Below are 15,257 nucleotides of genomic sequence, written 5' to 3'. Positions count from 1 at the left end.
ATAATGATTTTGTAAATGGTGATCAGCAACCAAATATTGATAATGTGGAAGTTACTGCCTTTTGCCTTGGTGTGACTTCTCATGTTTTGCAGACAATGCAAAGTCAGTGCATTAACTTCAAAATAGGGGTAAAAATAAATTTTGTGCTCACAATTTTTTTATGTAGATAATTTTCATTACTAAAACATCTAATTGTTGAATTTCCAGTGTCCTACCTATAATTAATTTGGCTGGACAAGTAAAAAACTTTAAAGTAATTTTTCTCTGTTTCACACTCTAGCGAGTTAAGGTCTTTTGCCGTTGTATAGTATTCCTGTCACCTTCATTTTAGTCTACCGACCTCATAACTTGGACATCCATTGTGCAAAGCTGAAAGGTCGTAAGATTTAAAATAGCTTTGAAGAATGTTGGTATTCAGACACACCTTTTTATTCCATTACCTTGTGTAATGCTGTGAAAACATTAAAAAGAGCTCTGGCCGAAGAGAATATGTCAGCCACCATCCCATTCATTCTATGCTAATGAAACATTAACTTATTCAAATGATGTATTTTCTTTTCATTCTTTATGCACGGTTTGGCCTTTTTTCCCAAAGATGTGAACTGCCTCATTTGCGATGCAAATTTAGAAAATAACATGTAAATTAAAAAGAGAACTTTAATATTTAAAGGCATTGCACAGAGGTGTTTAATGTTCTACAAAATTGTAGCGTCTAAAAATGTTAAAAGAATAGTTAAAAAATGCATTCACCCTCAGGCCATCCAAGATGTAGATGAGTTTGTTTCTTCATTGGGGCAGATTTGAAGAAATATAGCATTGTATCACAATGGATCCTCTGCTGTGAATGGGTGCCGTCAGAATGAGAGTCCAAACAGCTGATAAAAACATCATAATAATCCACAGCACTCCAGTTCATCAATTAATGTCTTGTAATGCTAAATTTCTCCAAATGTGTTCCCATGAAGAAAGAGTGTTTTCATTTTGGGGTGAACTATTCCTTTAAAGCTTATTCGGGCATGCAAGAAGTAATTGCCATCGATGACAAAAGGCAGTGCATATTTGAATATACTCTAAATACGCAAATGCGATATATATATATATATATATATATATATACAATTTACTAAAAATTTAGATTTATTTGGAATATAGTGCATATTGAATTGCTGAGTTCTTAGAAAAAAAGCATCATGAATATTTAGCAATAAATATAGGATATAGCCTAGATATTCTATGTTCCACAGAAGAAAGCTAAAGAAACACGAGCGTGAGTAAATGATAGTATATTGCATTGTACATTATATGATCAGTGTAATTAATAAAAAAATATAACAATATTCTATTTTGTTCCAATGCTAGATGTACGTTTCTACCATTACAATGTGTTACAGGCATCCACACTGAAGCAACATGACTTCAGCACCTCCTCACCCACCTCCCATCCTCTCTTTCTCTTTCTCAGTGAGGTCAGCCCTGCCTTTAAGGGGAGGGTAAGATAAGAGTCCACATACAGACCTCTGAAATCCTCCTCAGAGCCACAGTCCCATAATCAACACCGCACAGACGGCTAGCGCGGGGCCGCGCACGCGCTGGACACTGATAAGAAAACTGCAAGACCAAGAGTTACATTTAGGCAACTTACATCAATGCCGCTTTTATTACAGACAATGCGAAGACGAAGGGACCCTCGCGTGCTACACATGGACCATCTTCAATTGGAAAGACTATATAACAGTTTTTATAGGTTATCAACGGTGATGTGGAGTTAATAACAAGTGAGGAGTTTATAGCCTACCAAAACAAAGGGGCATCACTTTACTTTTTTAAAATAACTTTTTTTTTTTTTTTTTTAAATACCATAAAGTCCTGTTTGACTTTTAAGACATTTTATGTAATCTTTATATTAAATTGCCATGCCTGAACAGGTATTTTAGATTACCGTTCTCTCAGATAATAGCCTAATAAGAGACGTCTTTATTGGACTGAACCATGCAAACGAATGATTAAATAAACGCCAGTTGAGGAATCCGGGATTTTGGTGCTTCGCCTGGAAACAAACCTCTTCGCTTTAATCCGCAAACTGCCGTTCAAAGGACTTCAAATGGACCACTTGCTCCTCAGAAGAGAGACTCATTCTGCCGTGGAGGGCAATTTGAATGTTTGCGCACTGAGAGGAATGTCGAGCCTGCAGAGCCGCTGAGGGACTCAGACTGCTGCTTAATTAACCCGATATTTGCTCGCGAGTCGGAGCCCAGTGCGGAGCGTCTCTCGCGGGTCTCTCTAAATGCGCGCTGTCCCGCGGAGCCCCGCAGCGGCACGGCAGCAAGATGAGATCGCTGATCCCGCATCTTCTCGCGGTACTTGCGGCGGCGTGTCTGCGGTCTGGCAGTGCGGAGGTAAGAGCGACTCTAAACGCGTTAACGAATCCCAGCTTTCTGTCTTGGAGAGTTAATTGGTTACTGTTGCATTTTTATAGGCTAATTATTTTTCATTAAGAATTTATTTAATTGCCATTGCTTTATAGAGTGGATAATATATGGCTACCTACAATATTAATTAATCTGTCATTTATTTAGCCTACTCACCCACATGTTTTTCCAAACATTTTTTTTGTTCTCCATAAACGTTGATATGTCCTCATCTGTCAAGCCCCAAAAATGGTTCCATACTGTGGTATATTCTTCTGAAGCCATATGATAGATTTGTTAAAACATAAACAAGCCAAAATCTTCCCCTAGGGTAGCTCTTACATCACATTTTCAGATTTCACCTTTTTGGCAAGTTATGTTCTATAATAACACGTCATAATCAATGACATTTTGCATACTGGTCTCAAACTGGTCTTCATGCTCTTCATTTTCATTCTTGATATCACATATTCAAACTGTTTTGATGCAGCGACCAATGGGAAAAGACGTTATCAGTGAAGACAAACCTGACTTGACCTGTCAGATTTAGGCCTATTTTAAATTTTTTATCAAAACCAAATGAGATTTCAGAGCTCAAGGGGCAGTATTTTTAGGAAATAACTTCAATTTTAATAGACAGAATACTGCACAAGAGTCTTACAGAATATTTTATGAAGTTTTTTTGTAGTTTGACAGATGTTCTGTATGGAAAAGAACTGCATAAACATTCTATAAAACATTTCCTTTTGTGTTCCATGGAAGAGACAACAGCACAGTACAAGTGTGGAATGACAATTTTTCTTTCATTTTGGGTGAACAGCTCCTTTGTCAGTAGTTCGTGAGCATATATGCACGTGTCGTGTATTTGTGTGCGGGATGGATTTTTCTTCCCATGCTTCAAAGCTTCTTTGAATATTGTTAATGCCCTATGAAATAGTATAACCACTGGCATCCCACAACTGGCATCACTCGGGAATCATATGAAGGGTGATTCTTTTAAATGAATCGGTGGACTAACGCCTAAGGGCTCCAGGAACTGATTGGTGCACTATGGATTGTTGACATTTAGCACACAAAATCTGCAGGTTTTAATGCATTTGCCCTTCATTTGACCACCACAGTTGTGTTGCATGAGGCACTTAATCAAAATGTGGTCCCCCCCCTCCCAAAAGTCATCTAGAAGTCACAGAGGGAGACATATCATAAGAGATTTAATTGGTATCTAACTGAAGACATTTCCAAAACGTGCACCTTCACCAGTGCATGGAAGGATGTGTTTAATATAATGTTTAAAATGTAATTCCTTGTTCGAAGGGAAATGCAAGATCAAAACTCATTTAAAAGCTGTGATTATGATCCTTCTCAGCTTTAAGGTGTGCTTTTTGGAAGTTCCCCATGTAAGAACATAATTTTTCATCTCTTTATGATGTGTGATTTTGGATGGAAAAATCCCGCTAGGTAAAAAATAGACAAGTAATTCACTTGATTATATGTTTTCATTTACAGATAAAGATTAAAACCATACAAGCATGCAATATTATTTCTTGCAGCTACACAAACTGATGGTTGTGCATATTTGCATGTGTTAGAAGATGATATGGGCATGTGTGTGAGAGAGCATTGTCAGCAGATGTGTAATTATGTATCATTACTCCCCAACATGGGCTGTGCATTCCACCACTCCTCCACAATCCCAGAATGCTCTGGGCCTGTCCTTCACTCTCTGATGATATTAGGAGCAGGGTTCAGGGGTTGTGTGGTTCAGCACTGGTGATCAGCCGAGACATACACTGCCCTCCCATTGGTTTGTTTGGATGAGGCAACCTGCAAGTGTCAGATCAAATGAAAAACACATTTTCTACTTAAATGTTTATCATGTTTATCTCTTGAGAAAAGGGCCCTTTAATCTTATATGTCGTTCTTTTCTGAAGAGATCTCAATAATGTCTCAACCTGTGCTTAAGATTTGCTAAACAACCAAATTAAAGTCTGCAAACCAAAGTCAGAAATCCATGAAGCTCCATTAAATCTCCTGAGCTTTGAAACAGCAACCTCTGAGCAATACAATTTTACTCTGATTCTATTCTATTCTATTCTATCCTATGTGCGTGGTCTTTGTGTATGCCATCTGGTGTCTGTGTATTTATTAATTTTTTTTGTATAGCCTAAGTGTGATGCTATATATTTACATTGGGTAGCCATAAAGCAGTTTATTGTATGTGATGTATTATAAATGTTTATGAATCATATACATGTGAATTAGAGTGTGTGTGTGTGTGTGTGTGTGTTCAAGCATACACTACCATTTAAAAGTTTGAGAACAAATTAATCAAAATTCACAATAAAGACTTTTACATAGTTACAAAAATGTTGTTTCAAATGAATGCTGAGCAAGAAGTTTCTTCTCCACAAACAATATCCCACAGAAATATTAAGCAGTTTTCAACATTAATAATAGTAAGACATTTTTCTTGAGAAGCAAATCAGAATATTAGAAAGATTTCTGAAGGATCATGTGACACTGAAGACTGGAGTAATGATGCTGAAAATTCAACTTTGCATCACAGGAATAAATTACATTTTAAAATATATTAAATAGAAAACAGTTATTTTAAAATTTAATGTTATTTTACAATATTACTGTTGTTTCTATATTTTTGATCAAATAAATGCAGCCTAATATAGGCTCCTCTTTCAAAAAAAAACAAAAAACATTATACAAAATCTTACAGACCCCAAAATTATGTTTTATGTTTTCATTCTATCCATCTGTGCTGTGTTCAGTATCAAGAAATCACCAGGATAATATTTCATCAACGTTTATCTGCTTATAAACATCCTGGTGCTTATAGATCTGAATTGAAACCTTGCTGTGGTATTGGCAGTTATTCCATGCATGCACAACCGGATGATAGAGAGCTTGAGAATGTGACGGAGAAAAATTAGATGGAAAACCGATGATTCATGAGATTTATGCATTTGGACAAAACAAGACTGCTGTGCTTCTGGAAGCTCCCAAGAGTGTAGGATATACCGGTGATTCACCATGAATTATTGTTTCTGTTCGATTATAAGTGCATACCACAAGAGGTGTGGCAAATTTAGGATGTTTCTTAACTTTTGGCACACTTGAATTCCTGCATTTGTTCGGCCCATGCAAAAACCATCTGAATGACCAGTCAGTAATGTGACTGATTTCCCTTATCACGCCGATTACCGAAATACTCCATCCTTCCGGCAGCCTCCCTCATCCATCTCCCTCTTTCTCCTCCTCAAACTCACCTTTTCTCCATCTCTCCATCCCCCACTTCCTCTCTGCCCTCTTTCCTGTGTCCTGCATAAATGCTGCCAGATGAGACGGAGTAGACGAGGGCCAGTGGCCCCTGTCTGGACATGCTGCATGAACAGGGCTATTGTGTCCCCAAGACCTGCATTGACACCCTGAGACAAACCAGCATCCATAGAGCTCTGTCTCACTGTCACACACTCAAACACACAACAGCACATTCACATTATTTTATGTATGCACTCTTTGGAATTCTTGATTCTGATTGGCCATTCAGAATGCTGTGCTCAAATGTTGTGTTAAACTGTACAATTGACCATTATTGCATTAAATTTAAATGCATATAAATCTTAAATATTTGATTGTAATTTATTGTATTTTTATTTAATTTTAAAATACATGTTTGTATAGTTTTTTTATCTTTATATTTTTTAATTAATTATGCATTCAATATTGCATGTTCATTTTTTTTATATGTATCAAGGAGGATAACAAAAATTATTAGTTCATTATATAAAAAAGAATGCTTTGTGTCAGTGTCCACATCACTCTACCTGGGTTTATTTTTTGCAGTCTTGACCAACTGATGGTACATTATGTTCACCAAGGCTGCATTTCTTTAATATAACAGTAATATTTTGAAATATTATTGCAATTTAAAATAACTGTTTTGAATTTAAATATATTTTAAAATCTTATTTATTCATAAATTTTCAGCATCAGTCTTCAGTGTCACATGATCCTTCAGAAATCAGTCTAATATGATGATTTGCTGCTCAAGTAACATTTCTTATTATTATCAGTGTTGAAATCAGTTGTGCTGCTTCATATTTTTGTAGAAACCATGATACCTTTTTTCAGGATTCTTTGTTGAACAGAACCAGCATTTCATTGTACTGAATATTTCTAATAAATTGTGTTTCCTCTCTCTAGGCTGATCCTCTCCCGGCCGCTGTGGTTGAGTTGGTGAAGGGTGGATCTCTGTCTTCTATTCAGGACCTGCAGTTTTTGCTGTTCTCTGAATCTATAGGTAAATCAGCTCTCTTTAGTTTTAAAATGCTTCTGACATTCCTGGAGGCATATATTACTCTTTAATAAATATGTTAATTCAGACTCTGGGCTACAGCAGCCCAGTACTATATTTAATATAGATTGCCTCTTTAATACTTTTTACAAAGCAACTTTTTGACCTTGATCTATGTGTGCTGTCCTCATTTATATTTAAGGCATGTACAGTAGCAGAAACTCTTATCTAGAGTAACTAAGTGCTTTAGCTTTTGTTAAAGCCCTTGCAATTCCTTGTAAGGCTATGAAAGAAACCTTAACCAATGCGTGCCTAGAAACCAGAAACAAGTTGCTATTTCCTACAAGGGTCTGCATTGCATGCATTTTCACCACTATTTCACTACCTGATGGTTCAAAGTTGCTGTCGTTTTTTTCTCCAGAGGTTGAGCTGGACAGTCACCATGACAATGACACCAGCAACCGTCTGCCACGCAGTCTTCTGGGTTAGTCTGACTTACGTTGTTCTTCTTATTTTATTCTCTTTTATTTTGCCATTATTTGTTAAATATGCATTTTCAGTGTTAAAATACCTTTCTGTCTGTGCCAGAACTATAAATAAGCCATGTGTAGGCTCATTCCCCACAAAAGTGTATACACTGTGTCTCTGTGAGTTTATCAAAAGGGGTTACTTGATGGAATAATGGCACAGAAATGACACATTTAAGCTTTAACATTAGTTATTTTCTCACATTCTAAAACATATTTAAAGCTATTTATTTTTTAAACTGCTTAATTCTGTTGTTGAATTGTTATATTGTTTTATAGCCTTCAGCGTTCGAATAATGCTGATCACAGCAACCATCCAAAGTCAGCAAATCTGTATATCTCTCCTTCTGAGCTGAGTCAGATCATCATTATTCCCAGACACAATAATCATTGTGGAAAAGAGAATCTGAAGAACTCAAACAAGCACAGTTCGTTATTGTTGATGCATGCTGAACAAGCACTTTCTGGAATAAGTCTTTTTCAGTACATCTGTTTTGAAAGATGGAGAGAGACAAGAAGGAATAAACTAGGAGAGAGAAAAGGAGGGATGCTATTCAGAGAAAGCAATTAAATTGAATTGATAGAAATTCAGAAGCTGAACCCAGAATATAGTTTGTGGCATTTATTCTATACTGCCAATTTACATTTTTTCCCCTAGAGACTTGATTTTTGTTGCATTTATTTATTTATATATTGGTTGATTGACATTTGATATTATTTTAATAACTTAATCACATAAAAGTATTCAAGAATAGTATTGTACTAATAAGTAAACCATATTTTTACATTTAAAAAGAAAATGCATTTTTCATAATTTTGTTTTGTTTCAGAAACATTGTTATTACATTATTATTACATTTGTTTTTTAGAAAAGTCATTACTACATTATTACAATACCCCTAGTTATTGTCAGCTAGCTAGTTTTATTTAATTATGAGCTTTATGGGAAGCCAAATGATTAACTACCACCTAGCAACACCTTGTCAACCGCAAAATAACAGAGAAGCATTTTGCGTGAGCAAACACCTATACAAATCGAGTTAGTCTAATGTTTTTCTTGTAGATCATGTGCCTCTGTGTGTATTTCTGTATCTTTGTCTGCAGACGCTCAGCCGGCTCAGCAAGCCATCTGTAAGGTCAGGACCGAGGTCATCGAGGTCACACGCTCCATGTTGGACCGTAGCAATGCAAATTTCCTGTTGTGGCCTCCGTGTGTGGAGGTGCAGAGGTGCTCAGGCTGCTGTAACACCAAGAGCCTGTGGTGTGTGCCTGTACTTACAGACACACGATACCTACAGGTACACACACACACACACCTGCTTTTCAAGTGTGTACTTACAGTCTATTCAAACAGGCCAGTTTCACTTTCCTCTTCATCCTCAGGTGATGAAGATACAGTATGTGAACAAGCGGCCACTCTACGATAAGGCTGTCGTCTCCGTTCTCGACCATGTGGAGTGCCGCTGTCAGCCGGCTCCTCGGCCCGCTCAGCGCCGGAAATCATCCGGCCACAAACAAGAAGGGCGGGAACGCTCTGGGAAACCTCGTCCCAAAGATGAGCTCCATCGCAGGGATGAACTCAAACACAACCAGAGGATAAGCCTGGAGGACCTGCTCAAAGAGAGGTTCTCTGAGCCAGGATTCAGCCGGGACGGCTGGGCTCTGAATGAGACGCAGTACGGAGGGGGCAAAGGCCATCACCGTCACCCTGGGGATGGAAGGAGACACGGCAAAAGGAATGACACAGCAACGACGGCTCCACTGCCGAATCACACCGAGCAGGAAGAAACTGACTTGTCATTGCGCAACATTACGCAATTCGAATCGCAGAGTAATGCTAACCAAAGTATAACCAATCAGACATCTGATTTTACAATGACTACATTGGAATTGACCAATCCGACTTTTATGCACCAGTCAAATCTAACGCAAGAAAACGAACAATTGCAAACAACCAATCAGACAGACCAACTCGCCTTTAATGCCACAGGAACAGCCAATCAGAATCGGGGAGATGTGTTTTTGTCTGTAGAGGAGAGTGGTCAGAAGGTGAGAGGTGAGACTATGGACGTAGAGGTGAAGGAGGAGGAGCGAGAGCTGAGACAAATGGACAAAAAGGCTAAGGAGGAGGAAATGGAAGAGCTGCTGCTAATGCACAAAATCCTGGATGAAGAAAAACACAAACATCACAACAAAGTGCAACAGACGAATATACAGCCAGACGAGAAACTAGAGCAGCTCCATCACAAACAACACACTTATACAACCACACAACGGACAGGTAAAATAAAACACTTAAATGAGATTTTTCTATTCATTCACTTATCATCAATGTCTGGTAGAATGTATTGTCAGCTGGACAATACAATGTTGTTAAAATAAAAGTCGACTTATGTTTTTGAGAAAAAGACAACGAAAAAATGCTGGTGAGGTAAGTTTGATTGGCAGTTTATTATGATATTCAGAGCAGAATTTCATCTTAAATGTCAGCGGCCTTCTAAATGAACGTCTCAGCTCTGTGTCACGGTGGGCTTTGCTTAAAATTTGCATTAGTTCACTCAAAAATGAAAATTCTCTCATCATTTACTCACCTTCAAGTTGTTTCAAACCTGTATGAGTTTCTTTATGAGTTTCAAAAGTATGAGTTTCAAAAGAAGATATTATGAAGAATAATGGTTACCAGACAGTTGCTGGTAACCATTGACTTCCACAGAATGGAAAAATGGAAGTTTATGGCTACCGTCAACTGTTTGCTGTCCTACATTCTTCAAAATATCTTCTTTTGTGTTCAACAGAAGAAAAAAACTCATACAGGTTTGAGGGTGAGTAAATAATGATAGAAGTTTTGTTTTTGGTGAATCATCCCGTAAGGAAAGCAAAAGTGCCCCAAGTTGACTTTATATTGTCATTTACACAACTCCAAAATATTTTAGCTGTACTGTTTTTTTTTTTTGTTTTTGTTTTTTTTTCCTAAAAATGAATTATATAAACCCAAATCAAGAAACAAAAAGTTCTTACTTTGCAGATGTTCTACAGAAACAATTTACAGGATTGCGGTTTGCATGTGAGATGCAAAGAAGTTTAAAACAAGGTTAGCTGGGTCAGTGTGTGCTGTGGGCCAAAATGTGCTGTGATTGGTTAGCTGGGCCAGTGTGTTGTGATTGGCGCCACTCGGCACCTGGTCGGGAAATGTAATGCCCCTTACCATAGTCGCCTGCGAGCTTCAGTGTAAATATTGCGTCAATATCAAATCAATTTGAGTGCGATTTAAACCCGGATGATTGTAACCACTCTAAGTTCGTCTGCGTTGGGAAAGCTAGCGTGTCTCAGACATAGATATAACACTCGTTGCCTTCTCTAGTTCAGCTCAACCAGGTCTCGTCCCATTCGTCGATATTTGTGATAACACAAATCCCGGAAAATATGCGTTGTAGTCCAAACGAGTCGTTCGTTGTAGTTTTTGAAAAGTGATTTCTGTGAAATAAAATATCTCCTTTTGAAGTGGACTTTGAGCTTTGTAACTTTGCAGATCTTTTTTATGCTCAAACAGCAACATTACAGACTAACTAAAGTTGAAAAAGTGAAAAAGCATAATAGCACCCCTTTAAGACTAAAGTAGTTGGTGGTTGCTAGGGTGTAGCTATGTGGGTGCTAGGTTGTTCTGGGTAGTTTTTAGGGTTTTGCTATGTAGTATTGTGAGTTGTTGCCATGCATGGGTGTTAAGGTGTTGCAAGATGGTTCTGGATCTTTGTTAGTATGTTACAGACATACATACATACAAACAGACAGACAGACAGATAGATCTGTCGTAATTACCCACTTGATGTAAGTGATGTTTAAGAACAAGCACACTGGGGTGCATTTGGACCATGTTCAGCTTGATTCTGTGAACCAATGTCTATGAATATCTCAGCTGAATTTGAATAAATACTACCCGACACCCACACACCAGGAAGAGGAAGTAACACTTGCATATGCCTACATTAACTTGTGCAGTGAAGTATTGACAGCATTATATCAAATTCATTACTTGCAGAATAATAAGGCTAATGTGCTTGGATTCAACTCAGTACAACAATACCGCACAACACTGCAAGATCAGAATAGCTTGATTAAAAGTTGATTTTGTTGTTGTTGTTGTTGCAAACAGGAACTACATCTCCTCCTGTGCAACATCTCCCTCCACACAAACCCCCCAGACCACCTCCTCACCCCCCGAAAAGGAGGAGAAAACAGCGCAATCGCATCAGCAAATCTGCCATGAGAGCCCTGCTCATGTAAATCAAACATACACAGGTAAGCTGCTCAGATATTAAAATGAAATACCACGTTTAAAGGAACATTTCAGCCAAAACTGTAAATTTGCTGAAAATGTACTCACCCTCAGGCCAGCCAAGATGTAGATGAGTTTTTAAGGTTTTTGTTTTTTGTTTAATTTAGCATTACATCCCTCGCTCACCAATGAATCCTCTGCAGTGAATGGGTGCCGTCAGAATGACAAACAGCTGATAAAAATCTCACAATATTCCACAAATAATCCACACGACTTCAGTCCATTAATTAAGGTTTTGTGAACCAAAAAGCTGTGTGTTTGAAATAAACAAACTGATCATAAGACATTTTCATTTCAAACCACTGCATCCAGCTAAAATACAAGTCCTCTATTAACAATATTGCTTTCTCAAGTGAGAAGTCATCTCGTCTGAATCAAGAGCGAAATATACACAGATCAACCACCGTTTCCAAGTGAAAACAGTTCTAAACAAATATGTCGGTGGATTTTGATGTGAGAGAGCAACAGAGGATGCACTTTTTCATTGGAGGAAACGGGAGTTTAATGTTCAAATGCATTGACAATGTATTTGTTTCTTTCAAACACACAGTTTTTCTCCTCAAAAGATATTAACTAATGGACTGGAGTCGTGTGGATTACTTGTGGATTATTGTGATGTTTTTGTCAGCTGTTTGGACTGTAATTCTGCCGGCACCCATTCACTGCAGAGGATCCACTGATAAGCAAGTGATACAATGCTAAATTTCTTCAAATCTGTTCTGATGAAGAAACAAACTTACTTGAATGGCGAATAGATTTTAAGCAAATTTTCATTTTGGGTGAACTATTCTTTCAACATACAGTAAAAATAATCGTAATGGTAACGATATTGAATGTGCTGACTATGTATCTTTCTTTCACTCTCTCGCAGATAAATAATCAGATGGATGCAATCTCTCCCATATGAGTTCTTATTTATGTAACCAGTGTGTCCTGGGACGTTAAGAGATACGGCACTAATGACTTTTCAAAAAACACCTGCAGCCAGGCCATTCTCACCTCTTCCTAATCTCTTTCTCTGCGCAAAGCCATGAGGAGAAAGACAATTCTGACACAGAAGATGTTTGCATGGAGGATGGTTCCTGCTGAAGAGTCCCTGTGCTCCTGTTGGCTCTTTGAAAGGACATTCAACTCTCTAGGTTCAGAAGTGGGACTTGGGAATCATGTAAATCCAGAAGTTCAGAACATCAGAAGCATGAAACACCTTTTGAACCCTGGACAGAGGAAGCGTATGTCAGAGGAACCAAGTAAGAGCATGACGCTGGGTCAGTATGCAGCGTTAAACAGCCTGTTCAGCACAGAACTGGCAAAATGTGAAAGGGAGTGACTTGAAAAGACCTTGAAAAGATTTCCTATGATCACTCTCCTTAAGAGACAAACCGGTAGTTGCTCCTGTGCTACATCTTACCTATCATTTTGAATCACCCAAAAAAGCGGTTGCCATATGTTGTAAAATTGAGGCTTGGATTTCATGAAATAATTGAAAAAAATAATCATTGTTGTTTCCCCCGGTCCAGTATTATCAAAAAGAAATCTTTTGAAAAGCACACTATGATGCAATCAAAACATTTTTTTGTTGTTGTTTTATGTCATATTTCAAACTATATGTTTTTACCTAAAACAGACAAACACAGAGAACGCTTGAACAACTTTGTATTTTAATATATTACCAGTCAAAATCACAAAGTACTTTTGCTATAAGTTGTTTTCAGTATCATTTGTTATTATTTAAGCGATTCTTAACACTGGAAATTCACACAGGATAAAGCAAGGGAATGCATTTCTGTCTCAATTAATTCCTCATACCTCTAAGAGTGTAAAGGTGCTACATTATAACACAAAGCAGTAAGAGTTTATTCATTAATATTATTTATTCTTTTGTAAATCTGTTCTGTTCACAGCAGGGCCGGTGTTTCATCATAGTCTTACAAAGCTCTCACCAGAAGACCAAAATGTGGATTATTTGTAGTATGTTCATGTACAGATGGTCTGTTTTGGATCTATACTAAATGTTGCAGAGTGTGCAGAATTTGCACTCTTTTTTTATACGTAGAATAAAATTTAAACACTAACCATTAAGGTGTCATTTTTATTTATTAATTACTTTTTTGCAATTTTAATTCAATTTAATGTTCTTAGCTTTTAACAGTTTTTTCATTGTTCTCCCCAAAATAAAAATTTGCTGAACCTTCCGGCCATCCAAGATGTAGATGAGTTTTTTTCTTCATCAGAACAGATTTGCAGAAATTCAGCATTACATCACTTGCTCACCAATAGATCCTCTGCAGTGAATGGGTGCAGTCAGAATGAGAGTTCAAACCGCCGATAAAAACATCACAATAATACACAAGTAATCCACATGACTCCAGTCCATCAACTGATGAGTTGAGAAGTGAAAAGCTGTGTGTTTATAAGAAAAAAAATCCATCATTAACACGTTTTTAACTAAAATACAAATCCATAATCCAAAATAATTCTTCCTGCAGTGAAAAAGTCAATCCCCTGTTATCCACTCACATCAAAATCTCACAATATATTGGTTTAGAAATGCTTTTTTTTGCTTGTAAACAGTGCACTTTTCTGGAATTTTTTTTTGTTTGTTTGTTTTTTTACAAACACACAGCTTTTCACTTTACAAGATGTTAATTGATTGACAGGAGTCATGTGGATTATTGTGATGTTTTTATCAGCTGTTTGGACTCTCATTCTGACGGCACCCATTCACTGCAGAGGATCCATTGATGAGCAAGTGATGTAATGCTACATTTCTTCAAATCAGTTCGATGAAGAAACAAACTCATCTAATTCTAGGATGACCTGAGGGAGAACAAGTTTAATTTTTAGGTGAACTATTCCTTTAATGCAAACTTATTCAGAAGTTCACATGGACTTCATCTGTTGTGCTTCCACAGTCTTTCTCCAACTCATTTGGCTGACACTTTTATTCAAAGTGACATGCAATGTGTTTCCTGGGAATCAAACCTTTGACCTTTATGGTTGCTAGCACCATGAATACCAAATGAGCTACATAAACACTTGTTTTCAACCCAGTGCATTAATAATGGTTTGTTTTTCCTCTTTTACACTGCCGTCCTGATTAAAACTAGCTTATTCCCAAATCTATTTGCCCAGAAAACGTCACTTCTGCACTCACAGTATCTGCCAACAGTTTTTCATTTTGTCTGTTCATGATTGGATTTGGCAGAGGGTTCTGATCCAAGTTCAGCACATTTTACACAATTACATTACCGTTCAAAAGTTTGGGGTCAGTAAGTTTTTATTATTATTTTTTTATTCAGAAAGGATCTAGCAAATTGATCAAAAGTGACAGTAAAATGTGTTTATTTCAAATGAATGCTGTTCTTTTAAATTTTCTACTCATCGAAATATCCGGAAAAAAGCATCACGGTTTTCACAAAATAAATACTGTTTTCAATATTGATAATAATAAATGTTTCTTGATCAACAAATCAGCATATGTGACCCTGGACCACAAAATTAGTCTTAAGTCGCTGGGGTATATTTGTAGCAATTGCCAAAAATACATTGTGGGTCAAAATTATTGATTTTTCTTTTATGCCAAAAACCATTAGGATATTAAGTGAAGATCATGTTCCATGAAGATATTTTGTAAATTTCCTACTGTAAATATATTAAAACTGCATTGCTAAGAACCTAAT

General features: G+C 37.2%; 1 protein-coding gene across 2 annotated transcripts; it reads left to right on the top strand.

The window, feature by feature from the left end:
• Positions 1-1,876: 1,876 nt before the first annotated feature.
• LOC107662372 (uncharacterized) lies at positions 1,877-13,623 on the top strand. 2 transcript variants are annotated; one of them, XM_016452357.1, is made up of 7 exons: positions 1,877-2,396; positions 6,627-6,723; positions 7,139-7,201; positions 8,349-8,542; positions 8,628-9,525; positions 11,395-11,540; positions 12,449-13,623. In XM_016452357.1, exons 1-6 carry the CDS (start codon positions 2,328-2,330, stop codon positions 11,523-11,525), a joined length of 1,452 nt encoding a protein of 483 aa, XP_016307843.1. In that variant the 5' UTR covers positions 1,877-2,327; the 3' UTR covers positions 11,526-11,540; positions 12,449-13,623. The 2 variants fall into 2 exon arrangements, with proteins under 2 accessions (XP_016307843.1, XP_016307844.1); XM_016452358.1 differs by lacking the exon at positions 12,449-13,623 and adding an exon at positions 12,128-12,154.
• Positions 13,624-15,257: the final 1,634 nt, after the last annotated feature.

The sequence above is a fragment of the Sinocyclocheilus anshuiensis genome, unplaced genomic scaffold (assembly GCF_001515605.1).
Source record: "Sinocyclocheilus anshuiensis isolate Anshui unplaced genomic scaffold, SAMN03320099.WGS_v1.1 scaffold11, whole genome shotgun sequence".
Classification (NCBI taxonomy): domain Eukaryota; kingdom Metazoa; phylum Chordata; class Actinopteri; order Cypriniformes; family Cyprinidae; genus Sinocyclocheilus; species Sinocyclocheilus anshuiensis.
Note: the sequence above shows the minus strand (reverse complement) of the source record. Positions and strands in the feature narration are given on the sequence as shown.

What these genes read in the sequence shown, in the direction of transcription:
- LOC107662372 (XM_016452357.1), top strand. Translation starts at nt 2,328, where the DNA reads ATGAGATCGCTGATCCCGCATCTTCTCGCGGTACTTGCGGCGGCGTGT. An exon ending in TGCGGTCTGGCAGTGCGGAG is followed by an intron (nt 2,397 to 6,626) that starts GTAAGAGCGACT and finishes TCCTCTCTCTAG; the next exon opens with GCTGATCCTCTCCCGGCCGC. An exon ending in CAGACACACGATACCTACAG is followed by an intron (nt 8,543 to 8,627) that starts GTACACACACAC and finishes CTTCATCCTCAG; the next exon opens with GTGATGAAGATACAGTATGT.